General features: G+C 49.5%; 1 protein-coding gene across 20 annotated transcripts in view; it reads right to left on the minus strand.

The window, feature by feature from the left end:
* Positions 1–26,159, minus strand: part of MEGF11 (multiple EGF like domains 11) — a 391,832-nt gene that overhangs the window by 222,730 nt on the left and 142,943 nt on the right. For all 20 annotated transcript variants that reach the window (XR_011258066.1, XM_069595447.1, XM_069595455.1 and 17 more), the window contains one exon: positions 26,017–26,117. Coding sequence is in view for 19 of the 20 variants with exons in the window: in XM_069595447.1 (XP_069451548.1) it covers positions 26,017–26,117 (101 nt within the window). In the remaining variant the exon portion in view is untranslated. The remainder of the gene's footprint in view (positions 1–26,016; positions 26,118–26,159) is intronic.

Below are 26,159 nucleotides of genomic sequence, written 5' to 3' on the forward strand. Positions count from 1 at the left end.
ACTCCCATAGGAGCCCCTCCACCTCCTAGTTTCTTAGATACATAAAGCTCAGTCCCACTTCAGGGTCTTCATCCACGCAGTTCCCCTGGCTGGAGCTCCTCGCCATCCCCGGGTTTCATGATTCACCCTCCACCTCTCAGCCCCTTACTCTTTTCCCCGATTTCTCCATCCTCTCATCTGAAGATCTCCCCAGTACTGGCTCTCATCACCCCACTGAAGGGGTCATTCTTAATTTACTTGGGGAGGGGGGCGACTGTTGAAAGGCTGTCTCTCGTTAGGTATCATCTTCATGGTGGGGAGAGACCCCCATCTCTTTTGTTCATCCCTGAACATCCATGCATTGTGTCAGCACTGAGTACAATAGGCATTCAATACATGCTGTCTGAATAAGAAGTAAATGAACACATTGTTCAGCCTTTTGAGTAGGCACGCAATAAATGTTTGTTAAACAGATGACCCTATTTCTGAAAAGGTGAGGTAATTACTGTCATAAGGACACTACCAAAATAAACATTTTTCTTTTCCTGACTTCCCCCATGCCTCTGCAGGACTGGATATAAATAACACCTTGCATTTGTATGTAACAGAGTAAAAATCCAATTCATGTCAGATCCCACATATTCATCTTGTGAGGTAGGTAGGTAAATGTTGCTGTCAGATGGTGCCCAAGGAGAATAAGCAATTCCCCCAGCTTCACACAGAGGTTCATGGAAGTACAGAGAGCAAAGTACGGCTATGGTGCTACCCTGATCAAGCCAGACCTGCAGCTCTTCCTACAATGCCAAAGGAGGGTAGAGAAGTTTGGGAATGATGCCTTGCTGAACAGTGAGCTCCCTAAATGAAGGATCGTGTCCATTTTCTCCATCATCTGGCCCAGAGCCTGGCACATAGAGATACTTGAAAATCAGCTGCTAAATCAATAAACGATATTTTGCATGGAAAGGAAAATGGGGGGCAGAAAGAGAAGAGAGGTTTCATAAACATCTAGAAAGTTATTATATGGAAGAGAGAAACTTGTTCTGGGACCAAAATAGATACCGTTCTCTCACCAAGAGTAGTCCAAATCTTCTTGGGCTTCCTTAGAAGAGAGTGAGTTCCCTGTCAACAAATGCAATCAAATTGAGTCTGAATAATCATCTCTGGCTGTGACAACATGAGGCCTCCAGGCTACACAGCTTCCTGGGCTTCCATCTACATGTGAAGACTGTGTGGATGATGGCCAACACGCCCAGGCAGAGGTTAGTATCCAGAGAGCTGTGTCCAGGGTCTGTGGACGGCAGGGTCCCACCCAACCCTGAGAGTCTGTGGTCCTGCGATCTGGGTGTAGAGAAGGGTCAGGATCCACACCCTGACCTCCTGATTCGAAGACTTCAGCCTCAAGGACATGAGGCCTGGGGTTCAGGTCCAGAGGATCTCACAGCTGGTCTGTGAGCTTCAGCTACTTCATTTTACTCCTGGCCCTTGCTCTCCCAATTAAGACCATGCTGGGGTTAGAAAACGGAACCTCCACCCTTAAGTGTGGGTTCCCTGGCACCCACTGTCCCCTTGGTGCCTCTTCCTCTCCCTCCATCATCTGGGCACACAGTCTTATCCACACACAACCCCCAAAAGTCTAGCCAGGGTGCTGGGTACTATCGCCCTGACAGCCAACTCCCAGGTGCCAGCACGTAGCAGCCCCTGAGCGGGGGAGAAAAGGGTGCAGCTGGAAGGAGGCCCAGCTGGACCTGAGAAGAAGAGAAGAGAGGCAGCCCTCGTGGGGCTGAGTGCCAGCTCCCTGCCACCTCGGAAGGTCATCTGATGCAGCTGCCACCTCTGACCCTTCCCCTTCAGTGGGCACTACAAGAGAAGAACTTTCAAGTAGCCTCCCACCAAGCAAAAGGGAAATTTATGAAGGGGAAGGAAGTGGGGATGGTCCACCAAGCAACAGGGAAATCAGGAAGGGGATAGCAGATGGGGGAAGCCAAGCAGGAAGATGTTTTCATTTCCAGCCTCAGCTTTACTCATCAGAGACCACTGTTACACCGGCACCAGCACAGAAGACCCAGTGGGCTTGAATCCACTGGCTAAATCCCAGAGCCAGGCTTCACTGACTTTGGGGTGAAGAGAAGGAATGGATCTGAGAAGTTATACCGTAAAGGCCAAGATCATCCCTTCTGCTGCTGAGGATTAGTGAGCAAGACTCCAGCCCTCTGGGGGAGAGGCTACTTTGACTTACCCCAAAGTTCCCTCCTGGCAGACACTGAAATTGCCAAAAACTATAAGCTGCCTATTAGCCCCACAGAGACATGGAGACATCCATCCCCAAGCCCTGCCTTGTGGGCCTTCAGGGAAACCTCTGCCAGGAGGACACAGGGGAAGAACAGGAAGATATAAAGTGACACAGAGGCAGAAGGTTAAACAGCAGGGCATCCAGACCCTGCCCTGGGTTTCTGGGGAGAGCATATTCCTCTGGCTGGGGACACAGGAGCCTAAAGGCTGTGTCTCATCCCCACAAGCCAGGGAGTGAGGGATGTGGAGGGGACCACCGGCCACATCCCCCACTGATGGCATGCCTTGGCCATGGACTTGGGCAATTGATAAACCTAAAGCCAACGCACTTACACGGGTTGGGAATGCCTCGATTGTGGAGACTTCAGTTGGAGACTCCTCCTAACAGGAGGATAAGGGGACGCAGCTGGCTTCAGATCAAGTTTTAAAGGAGAGAAGGTACCAGTATCCTCTGACTAGGTCTCCCCTTCCTACTCCCCTATACTATCCTCTCACCATCCCAGCAAGCACGCAGATTAACACGTTACCTCCTCAGGTAAGAGCTACATTTTAGCAGGAATCTTCTGGAGACCAAGCAATCACCCAGGAGAAGCTCTCTAACATGAAAATTCCTGGCTAGTCTGTGGGAGGGGTACCGAGAGGCCCTGAGACAGAGCAAATTGAGTGATGCCTTTTCCCTAAGGAGGACACCCTCAGCTAACACCACACTGATAGATCCCCTGCTACTTGGGTCTGGCACAGTCTCTAAGAAAGAGCCCTGGCTTTGCAGTTATACCTAAGCTTGAATTCTGTCTTCTGGTTCTTGGTTGAAGGACCTCTGGCCAGTGACGTGAACTCTCCATGCTTCTGCTTCCTCATCTGTGATCTGAGAAACACACAATCCCCTGAAAGCACCGCCGGAAGGTCACCCATCACGATGCTGGCATGCTGCGGGTCCCACCACGCCCCTGTCCCCTGCCCCCCGGGTGTGCAGCGTGTGCAAAGGAAAAGAGCTAACCTCTAGAATGAAAACACACTCTGGAATATGTTCATTCCAACCAGCTGAGAAGCTGGGGAGGGAGAGGGCCTCTTTGAGGGAAGGCTATTAGTAGTTCCAGCCAACCAGAAGTCCCTCATCACCTTTAATTCTCCCAGAGGGAGCCTGTCCAGGTTGAGTTATCTTCTGTCGGCAAGAAAAGCAGCTCTGGCCCTTTTAACCCAACACGGATCATAGAGCAGAGAAAATATAACAGCCCCAAACCACTAAGCACTCTTCAACTAGATTTTCCCAGCCCTGCCAAAGAGGCAAGCGGCGGCCACAGTTAAAGGAATGATATGTATATTTTCCGGAGGAAGTGGAAGATTGACGCGGTAGGGAACTCAGGGGAACTAGCAGGGCATCAGCCCACGTGACCTTAGACATAAGCCCCGGCCAGGGCAGCCCGGCCAGGAGGCGGCCACTGAGTCAGGGTTCCTGGAGATGGATGGCTATGCTGCGGGCCAGGGCACAGCGACGTTCCATCTCTCTCCATCATCCGTCCCCTTGACTGCTCTGTTGGTGGGTTGCCTTAACGTATGCATGAAAATTGCAAGTCTCATCATTCACCCAGATGGTGGAAGCTCCCAAATTGTTCCTTCTCGAGAGACAGCTGTTCCACCGCTGGGCCATATGGCTCCCCTTGCTCTGCGTCCTGCTCTGGGAAATGGACCATTTTCCCCAGGCAGCTTCCCGGATCAGGATCATCTCTCGTTCTTAGCAGGCAATTAAGATCTCCAGCCGAGGCGTCTACACTGCTCCATGTGTTGTTTGTACACATGTCAGACTGGCATTTCAAAGCTCAATCAAGGCAAATACAGGGGCCAAGGCATGGTGGCTTTGCCTCCTACTCAAAGGGAAACTCTACATAGACTCAGAGGGAGGCTGCCCAGGAGTCAGCTCACCTCTTCTCTGCTCATACACTCTGAATTGCAGGCTGGAAATGACCTTCGGGCTCATACTGTCTGCCTTTGATATAGGCTCATTTCAAAACAGAGACAGACAACCGTCCACCTTCCACCATTTGAATTGTGAAGTTATTAGCAAAGACTTTTAAGACAAGCTTATGATTTAGGAATTTGTGGATCTTCTCAATGGAAGATTAAAAGCATCAGTGGGCAGAGAAGCTTCCTGTCACTGGCAGCCTAGGTTCTCCGACGCCTCTCTGGGACAGCTGTAGGCTGAACTCCTGAGGATGCAGATGTCGTATTTTTTCTTTTAATCGAGGTATAGTTGAGTTACAATGTTGTGTTAATCCCTCCCATATAGCAAAGTGATTCAGTTACACATATATTATATACGCCTTCTTTTTTATATTCTTCTCCATCATGGTTTATCACAGGATATTTAATATAGTTTCCTGTGCCCTTCAGTAGGACATTGTTTTTTTAATCCATTCTCTGTATAAGTTTGCATGTGCTAACCCCCAAACTCCATTCCTCTCTTCCCCCCATTCCCCTAGACAACCACAATCTGTTCTTTATATCTATAAACTTGTTTCACAGATAAGCTAACTTGTGTCACATTTTAGATTCAACATATACGTGATATCATATGGTATTTGTTTGTCTTTTTCTGACTTACTTCACTTGGTATGATAATCTCAAGTTGCATCCAAGTTGGAGAATTTCATTCTTTTTGACGACCGAGTAGTATTCCATTGTATATCTGTACCATGGTGATGTAGACTTCCTACCTTCGCTTCCTATACCATAGCCCGTGCTGCACCCTGGAGCCAGCAGAGCCGTGGCTGGGACCTCATCACTTACAAAGCTCATCTCCTGCACACTCGGTGTCTCCACCCACTTTGCGACATGTACTGTGTGCTCAGCAATACGTATCTGCTATTCTTTCTGACAGTTTCAGACGTTTTCTTTAAGAAGCCAGGGAAGGGGGCTTGTGTACCTCCCAACCCTTGACTCCTTCCCAGTTCTGAACGTTGTGATTCCTTTGCCCTCGGCCTAACAAAGACGTTCTCTAAGCATTATCCTGCCATCGTGGCTAACAAAAGTTGAAGTTATTAAGCACTTACTGGGTGCCAGGTACTATTCCAAGCATTTTATATGAGTTTGCTCACCTAATTCTCACAAGCCTAAATGGAAGGTACTATTATATTCCCATTACACAGATGAGGAAAGTGAGGCTCTGAAAGTAAATATATAGATTCCCCAGATCAGGCTTCATCCCATCAGGCAGTAACAACTAGAGTAGCAACTGAGCAGGACAGGTGGTCTGGCTGGGGAGTGGGTCACACAGGCAGCTGCAGCCAACAGCATATCAGTTAAATCCTACCAACCCTCAAACTCCAAAGATGTCAGCTAAGGCCAAATGCGGCCTTGTTGTAGCTAAGCCTGCAGGCCATTGGCTGTTACAGAATGGTTATCAGCATGAAACTGACACCAGATGCCGGGATTGACTTCCAGCTGTTATCACTTCATTGCTGTGTGACCTTGGACAAGTTCTCTAGGCATTCTGTGCCTTCGTTTTCTCATCTATGAAATGAGAATGTTAACCCTACCTACTCCATAGGGTTGTGGTGAGGATTAAATGAGCCAATATGGGAACGAGCTGGGAGAGTAGCACTGCCACATATACACTGCCGTGTGTAAAATAGGTAGCTGAGGGAAGCTGCTGTGTGGCCTAGGGAGTGCAGATCGCTGTTCTGTGATGACCTAGAGGGGTGGGATGGGGTGTCGGAGGCTTAAGAGGGAAGGGCTATATGCATACAGAGAGCTGATTCACCTTCTTGTATAGCAGAAACTAACACAGCATCGCAAAACACTTACACTCCAATAAAAATAATAAATTGGAGAAGGAAATCGCAACCCACTCCAGTACTCTTGCCTGGAAAATCCCATGGACGGAGGAGCGTAGTAGGCTCCAGTCCATGCGGCCACAAAGAGTCGGACACACATATAATTAAAAGAAGTGAGGTGCAGCATGCAGGCTGTGCTAGATGAGTTAGCTGTGATGGTAACATGGGGGGAAGGAGAAGATTGTTATTTTTACTGCCCAGTGGGCACACTGGGGTCAGCCGGGGCTGGTGATTACACAGCCCCATCACACTGTCTTACAGGACAGGGCAGAAACCCTACATTGTAGACAAAGAAAGCAAACCTGAGGGGAAGGATGTGTCTGAGTCACTCACGAGTCAAAGGGCAAAGCTGGGCTGCAAAGTAGGCCCCTGACCTGAGCAGAGCCTGAACACTAAGACAAGGAGACTCTGGCCACAGGCAGGGAGCAACCTTTCACAAGTAGCATTCCTGTGGGCTCCCAGGCCTGGCTTCCTCCACATCAGGGCACTGGGAACCTGGCTCCACCTCGTCCTAGCTGTGCCCTTGGGCAAAGTCTTCAACTCCTCTGACTTTCAGTTTTACACCTGGAAACAGAGGAATTGGGGATTTCCCTGGTGATCCAGTGGCTAAGACTCCACGCTTCCAATGCAGTGTTAGTCGCCCAGTCATGTCCAACTCTTTGTGACCCCATGGACTATAACCCACCAGGATTCTCTGTCCACAGGATTCTCCAGGCAAGAATACTGGAGTAGGTTGCCATTTTCTCCTCCAGGGACTCTTCCCAACCCAAAGATTGAACCCTTCCAATGCAGGGGATGTGGGTTTGATCCCTGGGCCAGGAACTAAAGTCCCACATGCTGAGTGGTGTGGCCAGAAAACAAAACAAAACAAAAAATAACACAAAAAGAGGAATCGTTCCTGGGAAGTTACCTCGAGGAGAAAATGAGGTCACATACACCAAGGGATGCCAAAGTGTGCTTCTATCCATCAGTCCCTCTTTGCAAGGGTGAATGTCCCCCAAAGGAAGTTATCCAGGACGTGTCCCAAAAAGCCCCAAAGGAGTTTCTCCACCTTGCCTGGTGCCCGCCTCCCCACCTCACCAAGTAATGAAGTCTTTAGGAGAAACTATGCTGGCCCTTGGGCCCTGGCCCCAGGAAGCTCATAAATCTCTCACCCACACAGAACTTGTCAAGAGTGTCCCAGGAATATGGATGCCCCCACCTTGTAACAAAGCAAATGGCATTTCCAAGGGCTGCGACTGGTCCATGATTCTTTGCCAGTCACATTGCCTCTATTTGGTTCTTCCTACAAGACACTTGAAGAACCAAATAGAGGCAATGTGAGGCACACTCAATATGCCAGCAAATTTGGAAAACTCAGCAGTGGCCACAGGACTGGAAAAGGTCAGTTTTCATTCCAATTCCAAAGAAAGGCAATGCCAAAGAATGCTCAAACTGCCGCACAATTACACTCATCTCACATGCTAGTAAAGTAATGCTCAAAATTCAAGCCAGGCTTCAGCAATACATGAACCGTGAACTTCCTGATGTTCAAGCTGGTTTTAGAAGAGGCAGAGGAACCAGAGATCAAATTGCCAACATCCGCTGGATCATGGGAAAAGTAAGAGAATTCCAGAAAAACATCTATTTCTGCTATATTGACTATGCCAAAGCCTTTGACTGTGTGGATCATGATAAACTGTGGAAAATTCTGAGAGAGGTGGGAATACTAGACCACCTGACCTGCCTCTTGAGAAATCTGTATGCAGGTCAGGAAGCAACAGTTAGAACTGGACATGGAACAACAGACTGGTTCCAAATAGGAAAAGGAGTACATCAAGGCTGTATATTGTCACCCTGCTTATTTAACTTATATGCAGAGTACATCATGAGAAATGCTGGACTGGAAGAAACACAAGCTGGAATCAAGATTGCCGGGAGAAATATCAATAACCTCAGATATGCAGATGACACCACCCTGATGGCAGAAAGTGAAGAGGAGCTAAAAAGCCTCTTGATGAAAGTGAAAGAGGAGAGAGAAAAAGTTGGCTTAAAGCTCAACATTCAGAAAACGAAGATCATGGCATCTGGTCCCATCACTCCATGGGAAATAGATGGGGAAACAGTGGAAACAGTGTCAGACTTTATTTTGGGGGGCTCCAAAATCACTGCAGATGGTGACTGCAGCCATGAAATTAAAAGATGCTTACTCCTTGGAAGAAAAGTTATGACCAACCTAGACAGCATATTCAAAAGCAGAGACATTACTTTGCCGACTAAAGTCCGTCTAGTCAAGGCTATGGTTTTTCCAGTAGTCATGTATGGATGTGGGAGTTGGACTGTGAAGAAGGCTGAGTGCTGAAGAATTGATGCTTTTGAACTGTGGTGTTGGAGAAGACTATTGAGAGTCCCTTGGACTGCAAGGAGATCCAACCAGTCCATTCTGAAGGAGATCAGCCCTGGGATTTCTTTGGAAGGAATGATGCTAAAGCTGAAACTCCAGTACTTTGGCCACCTCATGAGAAGAGTTGACTCATTGGAAAAGACTCTGATGCTGGGAGGGATTGGGGGCAGGAGGAGAAGGGGACGACAGAGGATGAGATGGCTGGATGGCATCACGGACTCGATGGACATGAATCTGAGTGAACTCCGGGAGTTGGTGATGGACAGGGAAGCCTGGCGTGCTGCGAGTCATGGGGTCGCAAAGAGTCGGACACAACTGAGCGACTGAACTGAACTGAACAATACACTTGCTCCTTGGAAGGAAAGCTATGACAAACCTAGACAGTGTATTAAAAAGCAGAGACATCACTTTGCCAACAAAGGCCCATATAGTCAAAGCTATGATTTTTCCAGTAGTCATGTATGGATGTGAGAGTTGGACCATAAAGAAGGCTGAATGCCAAAGAATTGGTGTTTTCCAATTGTGGTGCTGGAGAAGACTCTTCAGTGTCCCTTGAACTGCAAGGAGATCAAACCAGTCAATCCTAAAGGAAATCAACCCTGAATATTCATTGGAAGGACTGATGCTGAAGCTGCAATACTGTAGCCACCTGATGCAAAGAGTTGATTCATTGGCTGCTGCTGTTGCTAAGTCACTTCAGTCGTGTCCAACTCTGTGCGACCCCATAGATGGCAGCCCACCAGGCTCCCCCGTCCCTGGGATTCTCCAGGCAAGAACACTGGAGTGGGTTGCCATTTCCTTCTCCAATGCATGAAAGTGAAAAGTGAAAGTGAAGTCGCTCAGTCGTATCCGACTCTTCGCGACCCCATGGACTGTAGCCTACCAGGCTCCTCCATCCATGGGATTTTCCAGGCAAGAGTACTGGAGTGGGGTGCCATTTCCTTGAATCATTGGAAAAGACCCTGATTCTGGGAAAGATTGAAAACAAGAGGAGAAGGGGGCAGCAGAGGATGAGATGGTTTAGATAGAATCACCGACTCAATGAACACAAATCTAAGCTAGTTCCAGGAGATAGTGGAGAACAGAGGAGCCTGGTGTGCTGCAGTCCACGGGGTCGCAAAGATTCGGACACAACTTAGCGACTAAACAAGAACAAACAATAACAATTCATTTCACTAAGAACCGCAGGCGCATGCTTCTGTTTTCCATACTCGCTCAGCCTTAACTTTGCCCATTGCCTTCAAAACGAGAAAAGCCTCTGCCTCACGGTCACCATAATTGGTGCTCCGTTTCACAGATGTTCAGAGCGGATAGGTCTCTGACATGACGGATGGGTGAGGTGATGCCCAGAGAGGTGGGTGCCTGCGTGCGGTTGCACAGCAAGATCACAGCCAGTGGGTGACTAGAACACCTCTGAAAGCTGGGTCAGGGCTCACATCACCAGCACCATGGTGGCCTCAAACCCCAAGGAGGTGGCCCCCCTCTTCGAGGCAAAGTCCCACTCCTCTCAACCGGTGAGCAATGAACCCCTCTGCTCGGAGCCAGAAGCCAGTGCGGAAGAGAACTCTCTGACAACAAATGCTTAGTACCCTCGACTGTTGGAGGCCCTCCAACCCAAACCGTCCCATCAGACACCAGATGGCATTTGACTTTAGGGCTGAAGACCTCAGTGAGATTCAAATGTGGCAACCGGCAGAGAATAGAGTCCCAAACTTGAATTTTGCCACTGGGGTTTCCATGCAGAGAGGCAATTAAAAAGGAGGAGAGTGTGCTCTGATTAGAAAAAGACAAAGGCAGCCACAGATTTTGCTCCTGAGCTCAGGCCTGCCCCTAAGGATGGAGGAAGGAGCCCCAAAGAGGAAAAGGGATCGCAAGATGAGGAAGAAGACAGACACACAGGAGACCCTGCGTGGCCTCCTGCCAGGCCCGGCCCTGCCCCATCCGCCTCCCCAGAATCAAATCGGTGGTAGTGCTTTATGTAAGGCTATTGTACCAAAACAAGATTAAAAGGGACAAGCAGAACAAAGCATCAGTCTCCCTAACAAAGGCCCTCCACTTAGTAAATTAGCCCGCTCTTTCCACCTGACACACTTTTAAAGGGAGATCTTCAATTACCAGGCTCTGGCAGGGCAGAGTCACAAAAAGTCTGCACAGTGACTTGATTCTCTGAGCCCTGAGCAGGCACTGCAATGGCTTTATGTAATAGAGATACTCATCTAGTCCGTATAATTTGGAGACTCCTTTACGGAGGGCGTTGGAGTCCTGCGGTTGTTTCAAAGAGATTTTCTGCAGTTCGTGCATTTACCTTGCCAAAAGCTGAGCTGAGCTGAGCAAACAAACAGAGTCCTCTAAATCATGCCTGCAGCTGATTTACCATCAAGCCTCTGCAGTTTGTTTGGTGGACGGAAGCTTGCGGATAAACACAGGCCAAAGCCTCGGTCCCTTCGCCTGGCCACACCAGAGGGAAAGGGGCTGGCTTCCAGCTGCCCCCTGAGACACCACCCCCCAGCTTCCAGATTTGGAACATCCTCTTTCCTTCTCTTTGGTCAGGCTCAGCCCAGGGTAACGGTGGCTCGAGGGGCAGTTTTTTGTCTGACGAGGGACGGGAGGAATGGCTTTTGCCCTTGGTTCCAGGTCTGTCTCCATCGGAGGAATGAGATTGATAGTGTCAGTCAGCTCCCTCTTCCCACCCCATCAGGAGCAAAGATGCGGATCTGGCTCCCCAGGTGACAATTCACCACCGCTGGCTGCTTGCAAGGGAGAAGGAGAAAGCGAAGTGGGGAAGGATGATGGGAAAGGTGACTCTCAGGAGAGTGGAGGAGACGTGCGCTCAGATTCTCAACACACACAAGCAGGCAGATCGGCACTTGACGGGGGGGATGGGGGCCCTGTCCGTGGGTGACACACACAGCAAGTGTGTACACGTGCACACACAGCACACCAAAGGGGAGCTCTTCCCACACCACGAAACCTAATACTCATGAATAGACATGTGCACGTGAATAAAAGCGAGTTCTTCCACAGCACTTGCCACGGGCTTGGTTAGCACAGATTCGCTTATTTAATCCTCCCAACAACCCCATGAGGAAGGCAGTCTTGCTACACCATGGAGTAATCAGAGGCCTGGAGAAGCTAAGTGATTTGCCCGCAGTCACACAGGCAGGAGGGAGCAGTCCAGTCCAGGGTCTGTGCTCATGACCTTCACAGAGTCAGGCACTACGTGCCGCACAGACACTCCTCGCGTGAGCTGGGAGCAGCGTTCACACAGGTAAACTCACAGCATCCCACAGTCCCCCCAGCCAGACGCTCCAGCTGAGATGCCCCTTCCTCAAGGGTCCAGATGTACCACGTCTCCAGGTCAAATGAGACCCAGGAGCTCTGGTTCGGGGGAGAAGGGGATTGAATATTACAGTAGTGAAATACTTCTGCTCTGGTTGGTAGGTGGTTGCCACCACTGCCCTGCTCCCAGCCTACCCCCACGCATCTACCCATAATCCAGCACCTACAGGATTAACCATGGTCCCACAACAGACCTCCAGACTTCCATTCTAACCTATTCGTAGAAGTGCCATATCTGTTGTTAAGTATTTTCATGCTCACCCCCAGGGTTAGACAAGGTAGGGACAAGGGGCCTACAACAAGGCGAGGGGACCTGACCCTCAGGCCTGCCTCGAGAGTTGGCTAATGCCTGGCCCGCGTGGTAGGAGAGGCTGGCCATCTCCCTCAGCATGCAACCACCCCACCCACTTGACAGGGAGCTGATCAAAGCCCTTCAAAGTCAAGTGTACTGAAGTGGCCATGGCAGGGAGGCGCCAAGTCACAATTTCCACTCCCAATGAAGCCACTCGGCTGTCCTTAATCAGAGTCAGCATTCGTGGAGACGGGGGACTGCAGGTCCATCACCGCAAACCCCAGAATGGACATTTTCTGAAACCTCTCTGCTCTGACGGCAAGGAGCCGGAAGGGGAGGAGGAACTCTATAAACCCAAACCAGAAAGCACTGCAGGAACAAATTTGCTGCCTCCCCATGACCAGAAGGTCAGTCCAACTCAGAGTTAGTCTCCCGGGCTCGGGAGCCACAGACTCAATCCCCGCAGAGCCCCAGAGCAGGGTCCCCAGACTCTTCACACACACACACAACATTAGGCTCTGGGGTCCTAAGGGAATGGAGTGAGTGGAAATGAGGACCCTAACTGGGGCAGGCCACCCTTCACTCGGGGTCTCAGGCCCTGCCCAGAGACCACTCCTTTGGGTGTCTTTGGAGGGCCCCCAGGAAAAGCCAGTCTATGTGTCCTCCTTCTAATAAACTAAGGCTGCACAAAACATGTTCCCTGCTAGGCCCTGGGCTGGGTGCTAGGGACACAGAGGGGTCCTGAGCCTCCACTCTCAACAAGCTCACCGTTCAGGCAGAAGATAAGTAAGTTGACAACTGTAAGGGCAGTTGTGGGGAAAAAGGGCTGAGATCAGGACCTAGAGGGAAGAGGAAGAGGGAGGTATCCATGGGGCTTCCCAGGGATCAGCAGCTCTGCACTCAGTCTCCAAAAACCTCCAGGAAGAAACTGGGGACACAGGACCAGCGGTTCTAGGAAACGGGCAGCCTGTACACAGTCCCTGAGAGTGAGTGTGTGGAGAGGTCAGGTGCCAGGGTGGTGTGTAGAGGATCAGCAGACCTGACAAGACCCTGGGGAGGTGAAATACGGAATGATGAGGAGTCTAGGGCACAGCATTTGGAGAAAGCAGCAGCATTGAGGGGGGAGCGGGAGAGGTGGGGGGCCAGTCCATCCACGTCGCTGCATATTCTAGTTAAAGAGAAAGGAGAAAACTAGTTAGGAAAGATACATGCACCCCAATGCTCATAGGAACACTATTTTCAATAGCCAAGACGTGGAAACAACCTAAACGTCCATCTACAGAGAAATGGAAAAGATGTGGTATCTATGTAAATGAAGTATTATTCAGCTGAAAGAAAAAGTGAAGTAACACCATTTGCAGCGACGTGGATGGACCTAGAAATTATCAGACTAAGTGTACTCAGACAGAGAAAGACAAATATCATGATATTGTTTATACGTGGAATCTGAAAAAAATGATACAAATCAATTTATACAGAAACAGACCCACAGACATAGAAAACAAACTTGTGGTTACCAAAAGAGAAAGGGGCGAGGAGAGACAAGCTAGGAGTTCGGGATTAAGAGATATACACTACTATATTTAAAATACATATACTGACTCTTTGAGACCCCACGGACTATAGAGTCCATGGGATTCTCCAGGCCAGAATACTGGAGTGGGTGGCCTTTCCCTTCTCCAGGGGATCTTCCCAACCCGGGGATTGAGCCCAGGTCTTCTGCATTACAGGAGGATTCTTTACCAGCTGAGCCACAAGGGAAGCCCAAGAATACTGGAGTGGGGAGCCTCTCCTTTCTCCAGGGGATCTTCCTGACCCAGAAATCGAACCAGGGTCTCCTGCATTGCAGGCAGATTCTTTACCAACTGAGCTATCAAGGAAGCCCGTGTATAAAATAGACAACCAATAAGGACCTACTATATATCCTTGGGAATTATTATACTCAGTATTTTGTGATAACTATAAGGAAAAAGAATCTGAAAAGATAGAAATATGTATGGATGGATAACTCTATCACTTAACTGTACAGCTGAAACTGACACAACATTGTAAGTCAACTATATTTCAAAAAACCACCAAAAAAAAAAAAAAAAAAACCAGGATAAAGGCCTACAGAAAGATGTCCTGGAAGGAACCGCTATTTCATACATGGGGTCAGAAAGACTCTGATAATACGGCATGTGAGAAAACACTGGGTGAAATGGGGAGTGAGCCACGTGGTACCCAGGGGCAGAGGGAGCAGTAAACAGGGCTCCCTGTGTGCCGAGGCAAGGACACGAGGAGAAAGAGCAAGGAGGCCGCATGGGAGCAATGGGTCAGAGTCAGCCGAGGCCAGGCCCTGGGGTTTAGCGCACAGTGTGAACCTCAGAAAAGCAGCCAGCTCCCAGCAAGGACCGGAAGGAAGTCAGAGGTGGGATCCTGTAGATGTCGAGGGAATTCAGAAGATGGAAAGTGGGAACCTTGAAGCAGTTTCCAGAGAGAAGTGGGGAGTTAGCCTGGGGACAGGTTTGCTATTTCACAGGCTTCACACGGCCCAGGACACCAGGAAGGGGACTTAAATAAATGCCCAACTACTCTGACACCAATAAAGGCTTCACCTCAGAGGCTGCCCAGTCTGGACAGCAGAGGTTTAATTACAGCTGCAGCTGATAATTCAGAAGCAGCACCTACATTCTTCCACGGCTGCATCAGCACAAAAGACCCTGATGGAACTTGGTACAGGTGGGGGCAGGGGAGGGAGGGGGCGCCTGGCAGGGAAGCTTAGGCCTAAGCCAGCAGAACACAGCCTGCCCGACCCCAGATCTCCTGTGTCTGAGGACCAAGGTCGGGGGCACAGCCACAGCTCACTGCCCCTGCACACACCTCCTAACCTGGCTTTATTCCCTTCCCATGGCTCTTCACACTGCTGCTGCGGGACACCACGGTGAACATGTCGCTGGCTGCTTCAGTGACCTCCTGAAATTGTCCAGTCCGCCCAGTGCAGAGCTGAGGGTCCAGACCCGCCTCACCCTGGCCCCTTCTCCCGCCACTTTTTTGCCTGTGCTCCTGCTGGGAGTGTGCTGATCCTGTGCCCTTCCATCTCTGCTCCGGCTGTCCCCTCTCCAGAGAATGCTCCCTCTCACAGAAATAATACAAAGAGCAGTAGCTAACATTTACTGAGCTCTTACTGTGTGCCAGGCCCTTGCCTAAATGCTCTCTTTGTGGTAACTCATTTAACCCCCACGACAGCCCAAAGGGTAGGCACTTAACACAGCTCTGCCTCATTTTACAGATGAGAAAACCAAGATAGAGAGGTGAAATAGTCTCGGCACGGCACGAAAGGCTTCAAAACTCATACTCCTAGCCCATCTCTTGTCCTCCTCCCAAGTTCCTGCTCATCTTTCAGGCTCAGCTCAAAACTGACCTCCTTCAGAGAATCTTCTTTGACCCCCCTGGCCTTGGATTCCCCCGAGAGAATTGTTTGCTTCTTCCTAAGAGGTCTGTCAGTATTGGGGGTAGGAAATAGAATGAATTCTCTTTCATCCATTCATTCTGTTGGTCACTCATTCAATAATTATTCAGTACTAAGTGCCAGGTCCTGTGTGTAGCCCATGGAGTAGAAGACATGATTCTTCTGCTTGGGGAACTCACTTTTGAGTGGGAGAGATGGACGGGGCAGCAGCGTCACACCCAGTGCGACAGAGTGACCGAGGGGACCCAGCATATGGAACCAACCACCGCGTGGCTTCCAAACCTCCCAAACTACCAGGTCAGAAAATGAGGCATCAGAAAACGAGGAACCCAGGTGCTAACAAGATGAGTGTCCAGAGAATCTGCTGGGCCTTGGGGTGCCCGGACCATGAATTCACTCATTCAACAGTTATTTACTGAGGGCCTGAAAAGCACTGACAGGTGAACAATAGCACATCTTTGGTACTTGTTTCTCCCTCCACCCGAGTTGTTTGGCAGCAGGGTTAGGCATCAGTATTGTATAAGTTGGGTCAGTGCGAATCAGCCGCTCCAGGCATCCTAAATCAGTGCTCTACGCCCACAGAGGCAGGAGATGCTCATGGCTGCACTGGCTTTGGCCACTCATCGAGGACCTGCTGGGGCAGTGTGATAGCCATTCTTTCCCCTCCAGCAGCCTGGTGACACCCTCTGTGTCTTTGCCTGCTTATTTACAGTGTGATTATACTGTGCTGGAACTTTTGAAAAGTTTAATGCACACACACATACATAACCATTTTTTCCCACTAGACCACATGCTTCTTATTCATCTCTCTATTCCCAGGACTCTGTAGTGCCCTCAGGGCACAGGTATCGAGTAAATGTTGGTAGATAGATGGACAAATGGAAAGATGAATGCTGTTCTAGGCAGCAAAGCTCAGCACCAGGGGTTGGTGACCCCAGGGAGCAGCATCAGCACTGTTCCTGGTGATGGCGGCAGGCAGGATTCCCTGGGGAGCCTCTCAGAGGATCAGCAGAGAATTACTTCGCCTAGTATTGATGTGTTTCAGACAGAGCCCACAGCTCTGTGTACACATGCACACACACGCACACACACACACACAGACATCCCCCACTCACTACCCTGATCCTGGCACCTATCAGACCCATTTAGCAAAATTTTAAGATCAAACCAGTTTACCCTTAGTCCCTTTCTCTCCCTATACACCTCTCCACCTGCCCTCTTATCTCAACCCACTTTCCTCTCCTGGCCATAGGTCCCTCCTGCCAAGAGAAAACCCACTGCAGGAAGGGAAAGCACAGGATTGGAAGCTGATCTCAAACCCTGGGCTGCACTTGTGCATGTGGGTGCATCACGTGGCCTCACTCAGCTGAAGTTCCCTCTGCTGCACAGGGCGGGCAGGCATTTGTTCAATGTATAAGTCGTGTCTGACTCTTGCAACTCCATGGACTATAGCTCGCCAGGCTCCTCTGTCCATGGACTTCTCAGGCAATAATACTGGAGTGGGTTGCCATTTCCTCCGCCAGGGGATCTTCCCAACCCAGGGATCGAACCTGCGTCTCCTGCCTTGGCAAGTGGGTTCCTCACCACTGAGCCACCAGAGAAGCCTCACTGTAACAAGGGCAGTAACAATAACACTCACCTCTCCAGCCTGGGAACACCAAGTGACACTCTGTATGGGAAAGGCTGGGCAAACCACCAGAGGTTATACTACTGTTTTATTACGTTGTTGGAAGTTGGCAATCTTAAATGTCACAGGGTCTGATTATAAAGCCCCTGATTCTGCCACTCACTATAAAACAGGGGCAGTTCCAGTGACAAGGTAAAAAGCGCTAAGGTAGGCATCCCCTGCTACAAAAATGCCTCCCAAACATCATGAAAATATTTTTTAAATATATACCTGAACTCTAATAAGAGAAAGATAAACCCCTAAGTGTGAGAAAAGGGTAGGGGGAATATATGAGTTGCAGAAAGTCAGGTGCTGAAGCTAAGGTAGCCCAGGGAACGTCCGCCCAGGCTAGCTGCTACCCCTAGTCCTCAGCCCAGGCTGGGAGCATGGTGGTTAACACCCACACAGGCAGACTGGGCCTTGGGAGCTGCCAGCTCCAAGGATGGGATGCTTGAAAATGCTGCCTAACCAGCCTAGGAAAGAAACAAGGATTCGGGATGAGGAGAAATGTCTCCCCCAAGAAGCAAAAAACAGGAGCGGGGACTGGGGAGTGACCACTTAATGGGTACAGGGTCTCTTCAGGAGTGGCGAAAAAGTTTCAGAACTAGATAGAAGCGATGGTTATACAACACGGTGAAAGCACTAAATGCCGTTAAATTGAATACTTCAAAATAGTTTATGTTATGTGAATTTCACAATTTTTTTTTAAGCGGGGAAAAGACTCTAAGCCTTCACCACACACTGTAATCTCAAACCAAATTATCAGTGCAAAGGCTGGTCTTGAGTCAGTGAAAACCATTAGTGTGCCTAATAAGTGAACGCGAAACTAGTGTGTGGGGCTCTTGTACAACCCAGGACATGGGGAAGGGAAAAAAAGGCAAAAAGGTTCATAGAAAAAAATAAATAAATAATTACAACCTATGTGAGGAAACAACACATGATCAGGGAGAATCAGCTACCTCCACAAACAGGAGAACTGATATCCTAAGGACTTGATCTAATAGGACTAACAGCTCAAGAGAGAACTATTTAAAGAGACTACAGAAGGAGTATGCTTAAAATAATTAAAGCAATAAAAGAAGGGTTAGAATTTATAATGAAAGAATAGGACACTACAGGAAGGAAACAGGCAGATCTTAAAAAAAAAAAAAGAGGAACTAGAAATGAAACATGTTGTCATTGGAATTAAGACCTCAAAAGACAGGTTAATGAGCAGAATGAAAGGATTTGACAAATGGATCGGAGGAAAATGGCCAAGATACAGCCTGGAGAGATAGAGATGAAAAATTAGAGCTTAGGAGAGACAAAGGCTGCAGTGAGAGAGTCCAACACGTGGGAGCTCCAAAAGGAGAGAACCGGAAGGATGAAGGAAAGGAGATATTTGAAGAGATATGCCTGGGAACTTTCCAGAACTGATAAAGGACATGACTCTTTAGCTTGAGGAAGATGTATACCTCTGAGGAGCCAACAGTATTAATAAAAGTAACTTCACACCCAGACACAATCTAGGGAAACCACAGAGCGCTGCAATGACCAAGTCCAGAGCACAACAGAAAAACATCCTCAGACCACCGAAGGAAAATGACTGAGAACCTGGAACTTCATCCGCAGGAAACCACCCACCAAGAGTGACGGCAAAAATAATGGCATCTTCAGACAAGTTAGAACATTAGAGCCAATCACTTCGTAGACCCTTCTGGGAAAACACCCACACACACAAAGACCCTTCAAGAACAACAAAGCTGAACCAAGAAGGAAGAAGTGAGAGGCAAGAAGAGATGGCAGCAAAGAAGTCAACGGGAGTTAAATTTCAAGGTAAACGACAGCTGACTGTGCAAACAGTAAATATGAGGTACCTAAATCCCAAAATGATACGAGGAGGGACTTCCCTGGTGGTGCAGTGGTTAAGAATCCACCTTCCAAAGCAACAGGACTCGGGTTCAATCCTTGGTTGGAGAAACTAAGATTTGCACCTGCCACGGGCAACCAAGCCCCCACCCCCCGCCCTCAACGCAGCTACTGAGCCTGTGTGCCCTGGAGCCCATGAGCTGCAATGAAGGATCCCACGTGCTGCAAATAAGACCCAACGCAGCCACAAACAAACAAATAAGTAAATATTCAAAACGTTAAAAAAACAACCCGCTTTAAAAAATGCCATGAGTTTACTGGAGTAAGACTTCTGCACCCCTCGGGCTCCCTCCTGGCACCCAACCTCCTGGATCTCTGCTGTGGGTTTCTCCCCCTCAGTCACCCACACAGACTGACCCCATTGGGCCTGGGTGGTCCGTCTTTTCGGGACAGTTCAACCAGGTTACCCAAGTATGCTGAGCACCCCTCAGTGAGCTCAGCCCATCAGCCACATACCCAGAACTTCTGGCTGATCCCTCCACTTCTGGATCTGGATGAAATCCACACAGCGAGGGGGAGGCTTTGGCATTCCCAGTGGCCACTGAAAGGGCTTCACTACACAGTCTGGAAGTTTGGGAGTAGGGGGTTACTTCCCTCTTGGGGAGACTCTGACCAAGGGGACATGAAAGACATGGGGGTTGTGTAGAGAAACTCCCTCCTCGCTGGGTACTCTGAGACGTGCTCTTCTCCCATCCGAAGAAGCCCTAAATATCAAGGGGACGCACCTGTTGAGAACCAGCTAGGCTCTTTGCAATTTACCAAAAGATGAGGTCAGCACAGCAATCATGCCTTAGCGTAACTAACACCAGTGGTTTTCAAAGAGTGGGTCCCATTATAGCGGTGTGAGCATCACCTGGGAACTTGTTAGAAATGCAAATTCCCCAGCCCCACTCCAGGTTTTCTGAATCTGAGCCTCTGAGGCTGGGACCCAGGGGTATGCATGGTAACAAACGTTCCGGGTGATTCTGAGATTAGGATATCAAGGGATCGGTAAAGCATTGTGATTACCATGGCATCTATGTGGCGCCTGTGATAAGGATTGAGTCTACTCACTAAATACCTCTGGCCCTCTGACTTCAAGGTCTGCCTGAGCCCTCTTTGTTGTTGTTTAGTCACTAAGTCCTGACCAGCTCTTTGCAACCCTATGGACTGTAGCCTGCCAGGCTCCTCTGTCCATGGGATTCTCAAGGCAAGGACACTGGAATGGATTGCCATTTTCTTCTCCAGGGGATCTTCCCAACCCAGGGCTTGAACCTGTGTCTCCTGCATTGGCAGGCGGATTCATTATTGCTAAGCCACTGGGGAAGCCCATGCCAAAGCCCTCTGCTGCTGCTGCTGCTAAGTCGCTTCAGTCGTGTCCAACTCTGTGCGACCCCATAGACGGCAGCCCGCCCCCGTCCCTGGGATTCTCTAGGCAAGAACACTGGCGTGGGTTGCCATTTCCTTCTCCAATGCATGAAAGTGAAAAGTGAAAGTGAAGTCACTCAGTCCTGTCCGACTCTTAGCAACCCCATGGACTGCAGCCCACCAGGCTCCTCCATCCATGGGATTTTCCAGGCAAGAGTACTGGAGTGGGGTTCCATTGCCTTCTCCAGCCAAAGCCCTCTACTCTCTGTCAAATCAACCAGCAACATCACAGAGGGTGACTGCTCCATCAGCCTGGGTCCTGGGGTGATGTTTTCAAGGAGCAGGCCCCAGCTGGCCCTCAATGGACATGTAATGTGAATAAGACATAGAACTTCATTGTTTTAAGCCACTGGGATTTGGGTGCTGTTTGTTACTGCAGCATAACCCAGCTCATCAAGTCTGATATGGGCCAATATTTTCAAAGAACAGAGCTTCCTAAAATGCCCACTGCCCTATCTTGCAAGAAAGGAGAAAGAAGGAAATGTGCTCGTACTCAATGATCTTCAGGAAATATTTGATACCTGGACAACCCAGAGTGGCCAGGACTCAGCTGTCTCTAGATAATGGGAGGGAGTGGGTAGCTCTGGTGCAGGTGGTTCTAGAAAGACTGCCAAGGGCTCTGGGATGACTATGGCAGTTCTGGGCCAGAGGAAATGGTACAAAAAGGAGAAAAATAGGCCAACCTGCATTTGCACCAAGCGTCATGCTTTCCAGGACACTCATTTATCCTTTCGTCTTTCCTCCATCCACACACAGGCGTGATCCATCCTGTGCCACAGAAGGTGCAGAGAGGCAAAGGAACTTGCCCAAGGTTGCGCAGCAAATCGGTGGCAGAATCAGCTAAGGCTGCCGCTCCCAAGTAAGTGGTGTCCTAGCACCTGCCGAGAAACAGGCTCCAGGAAGGTGGTTTTGGAGGGAAGTCAATATCCCCCTGCCCCTTCCCGATCACAGGCAATGTTCTTGTATAGGGTCCCAAAGACTCTGGCGTCAGATGGGTTCCCCCCAGGCTTTGGTGAGCTTGGAGGTTTTCTGGCCTCCAAGGGGTGGAGAGGGAGGAGTAGAGTTTCAGGGACTACAAGGCCTTAGCTCCTGAATGCTCCCAGCTTTACGGGCTTCTCTTCTAGCACCCCGCATCCTGGCCCACCCTGCACCCTCTCACTACTAATTCTTCCTCTCACAAGTTCCCAGACCTTGGGGCCTCCACTCTTTGTGGAAAGGTGACAGAACCCACAGGGGACTGGCTGGTTCCCTCTCCCTTTTCTCCCATCACAACAAGCAGGAACAGAGTCCAGGTAGTGGCTAACACCCGCCTGTCATGGGTTGAATCGTGTCCTGCTAAAATCCATCTATTGAAGTCCTAATTCCTGGCAACACAGAATGAGACCTTATTTGCAGACAGGATCTCACAGAGGTAATCATGCTAAAATGAGGTCATCAGGCTGTACCCTAATCCAATATGACTAGTGTCCTTTAAGTGGGGCAATTTAGAGACATGCACAAGGAGAAGAAAGTCATGTGAAGAACAGAGTTACGGAGCCACAAGCCAAGGACTCCCAGAAGCCAGGAGAGAGGCCTGGAACAGACCTTTGCCCACAGATGGTCCCCCAGAAGGGACACCCTGATGGCCTGACTTTGGACTTCTAACCTCCAGAACAGGCTTCCCAGGTGGCAAAGTGGTAAAGAATCCGCCTGCCGATGCAGGAGATGCAAGAGACACAGATTTGATTCCTGGGTCGGGAAGATCCCCCGGAGGAGGGCATGGAAACCCACTCCAGGATTCTTGCCTGGGAAGTCCCATGGACAGGGGAGCCTGGAGGGTTATGGTCTGTGTGGTCGAAAAGAGTCAGACATGACTGGGCACACACTCAGCTCGCACAAACTCCAGAATGTTTAAGCCACCCAGACTCTGGTGCTTGGTAACTCTCGGCCCTGTAACCTGCTCCTCATTCCTTGTTTCCCGTTCATTCTAAAATCACCTCCATGGACATCCCTCTCTGCACTCCATCCCCCCAGTGTCGGTCAGCACATAAATTACAAGTGCCCCAGCACCGAACTGGCCCCCAGGAAGATACAGGGATGAACTTGAAGTAGGTAGAGTGGGCAGCATCAAAGGCTCTAGATCGAGTCTGTGGACCCAGGTTCAAGTCCTAGCCCTGCCCTGGTTGTGATTTGGGAACCTCGGAAAAGTCCCTTCTTCACTCTGGACCTTACTGTCCCATCTGTATTGTGATCAGATTGACTTCCACGATCTTAGAGTTTCCTTCTGGCTGTGAAATTCTCCCATTTTCAGTCTAGATAATATTTGTTTGCAATCATTTTTGTACTCTTCCCTAGAAACTTCCTCTTATGACCTCACCTCAGGGTCTACTTGCTTCATGAACCTCTTCCCTTACTCCCATGACCCACCACACTTTTTAAAAATAATATTTACTTTTATTTATATTTTTGACTGTGCCAGGTCTTAGTTGCAGCACACAGGACCTTTGATTTTCATTGTGGCATGCAGAATCTTTAGTTAAGGCGTGCGAACTCTTAATTGTGGCCTGTGGAATCCAGTTCCCTGACGAGGGATTGAACCTATGCCCCCTGCATTGGGAGCACAGCGTCTTAACCACTGGACCACCAAGGAAATTCCCCCTACTCTCGCTCTCTCTTTCTCTCTCACTAGTCCAAACCCATTTCCCTTGATCAGGCCCCATCAGTTAACATGTTTGCAAGGCAGGATAATGTAGCCATTTAATAAATACTGTGTTGAAACGCCCTGTGATGCCTTCCTCGTCTACAGCTGATTTCTCATTAATGCTCAACAAGTGGGTGTGGCTAAAAAAGACAGCCTCTCCTCTTAACTCCTTGATACACCCTGCTTTCCTGAGATGCCTGTCAAGGCATGGACAACACTCTGTTGCACATACTCATGAACCAGACCGCCTCCTCCCACCAGGCGGCAGGCTCCCCAAGGCAACAACCGTCACTCCTTGGTGTCTACATTCCCCAGCATTTTCATAATGGGAAGCAACAAACATAAGCGGAGTGGATAAACACAAGCATATGGCAGAAACTCTTCACTACAGCCCAGAGGACCCCATCACGGTTTCAAGGGAATCCATGAACTCTCTGAAATTGTGTACAAAGGGTTGTGTGTGCACGTAGCTTTATCTATGTGATATGCATTTGCCCAGTGAGAAGATCAGTGGACTTCTGAGAAATTAAAGGTCGAGACTCACGAAAATGTTAAGACCCAAAACCAGGAAGTGGGGAGGTGACATGTAAGCCCCTACCCTGCACTATGCCTGGTGGCAAACGTATTACTATTCCCATTTTGCATGAGTGGAAACTGAGGTTCTGAGAGGGGCCATCTTAAATCCTGAAGAGAAACAGCACGTCCAGAGTGGCTCAGAGAAGACTCGAGCCAGACAGCCTAGATTCAAATCCTATCACTTTCTAGCTGTGTGATCTTGGTCGTGTTACTTAATGGCCCTGTGACTCAGTTTCTCCATTTGTAAAATGGGAGAACTAAGGGTAGCTACCCCAGAGGGCTGTTGTGAGGAGCTGATGCCTCAATGTATGCAAAGTGATCAGAATGGTGCCTGACATGGGGTGTGCAGCCTGAAGACAGTGATAAGGAGGATAAAGAGGAAGATGCCGGGAGCGGCAGAGCTGAGATGCACACCCAGGCTGTGTGACTTTTGCCTCTCGGAGCCATCACCCAGCATGCGCAATACCCCATCTCACTGCTGAAACTCTGTGGTGCCCTCCTAGGAAAAGCCTCCAGACCTGAAAGTGGCTTTTCTAGCTTGGCTTCACGGACGTGACAGGCCTGTGGCACTGACTCAGCAGGTAGTCACTGGCTGTTACATAAGGAGAGGGTGGGAGGCCATAAGCTGCCCTTCCTGGTCAGCAAGGCTGAGCCTGTGCAATCAGGACACTCTGCTTCTGCCCCATCTTCATCTTCCAAGAGCTGTACCGACATCCACTAATGGAAATTAGAAAGGTGATGTGCTTATCCATTCCCGGAGCCCTTGCTGATGACCAAAATTCCTTTATAATTTCGCTGTGCCCTGAGCACCAACGGGCCACTCACATCCATCCTGCTCGGGCTTAATGAGTCCTGTGTCCCACTCCACACCTGACTCTCGCTCTGCTTTGGGCAGACAGAGCAGCAGCAGTAAAGCCTTAGTCCTGATCTCACTTCTACACCTGGGTCCCCTCAGTGGCCCTCTCCCAAGAGAAGTGTCGACCTAGGCCTTGTTCCAGCCCAGTCCTCTGGCCTGCTCCTGGCAAGCAATATTTTGGGATTTGCTTTGGGTGAGTATCTTTGTACTTTTCCTGGGAAACCATCATTATTGAACCTATTTGTGAGAGCATTTTTCATTCATTCCTGTAATGCAATTAGGATTGAGTTTCTTCAGCATTAGGGGAGATGTAACATCAGTAGGGGAAAATTGTCATTTCATTCCCAACGTCAATACGCCCACTCTGCCCAAATTCTCTGTCTGGTACTAACCTGGTTTACCCTCTCAAAATGCAAGGAGAATACTAACAAGGAAATTTACTCTCCAAATTAAGAGGCAGAAGCTCTGGGGCTGGATTCTTCTCTCAGCCATTAAACAGGGGGCTCCTAGCTTTTCTGACCACTCTCCTTCAGTGGAGGGAACCCCGAATACCTAGTAGAAAGCTCCATGCTGGCCCTCTCCATTGTTCAGAGGTGAGTGGGAAAGAGTCCCCGAGAGCCTGACAACAGGGCCCTACAATCATTCTTCCAGAGAGGTTGAGTGACTTGCCCAAAGCCATATGGTGCGAGATGGAGACCAAACCCAGAACCCAGACCTGCAGGCTCCTGGGTGTTGCAGGCCTGCAGCTGCCAGAAACCTAGCCCTCATCTCTCTGGGGACACCGAGGCTTCAGTTTTCTGTAGACAAAGAGGGGAAGAGTTGACAGGTATCTTTCATGAACTTCAGTATTTCCCAGTCCTTTTTGGAAATCCTCCCAATTACTGGAACCAGCCTCTTTCAATCTTATTCTTGCCATCCTCCTTCTAGGTACTACAACCTTGCCATCCAAGGATTTCACCTTCCCTGCTTCCTCTCTTCCACCTAGTGGTCCATCCATCCTCGCATCTCTTTCCCCCCCATCCATGGATCCATTCACCTCTTCTTTTCTCCTTGAGCACCCCTGTGCCAGGCCTCAGCACTTCTTCCCCATTGCTCCTCAGGCACCCACTCCAGAAGAGTTCACTACTCTCCTGATCCCATCAAAGCCTAGAACTGATTTGCTTATATCCACCCTCTTAGGAGGCTGATCTGATAGACAAATTTGTGCTAAGGTGTTTGCACCAGACCCATTATCCCCCAGAGCTGGCAGCAGGCAAGGACTTCTGGAGCCCTCAGGTCACTGCCCACGGCCTAGATGACAGCCCTACCTCCCTTCCAGTTGGTCCCCCTGCCCGCCCCTCCCACCTCCGCCCCCACGTACGTATGCAGAAGTCTCCATTCTCATAGTAGCCAGGACAGCACTGGGATCTCCGCCGGTACATCGTTCGCAGCCCACGCCGATATGCCGTCTTATAGCTGATCCTAAGGCACAGGAGAGAAAGCCACTTGAAAGTATTGAAAATC

This window comes from Ovis canadensis, chromosome 7 (assembly GCF_042477335.2).
Source record: "Ovis canadensis isolate MfBH-ARS-UI-01 breed Bighorn chromosome 7, ARS-UI_OviCan_v2, whole genome shotgun sequence".
Classification (NCBI taxonomy): domain Eukaryota; kingdom Metazoa; phylum Chordata; class Mammalia; order Artiodactyla; family Bovidae; genus Ovis; species Ovis canadensis.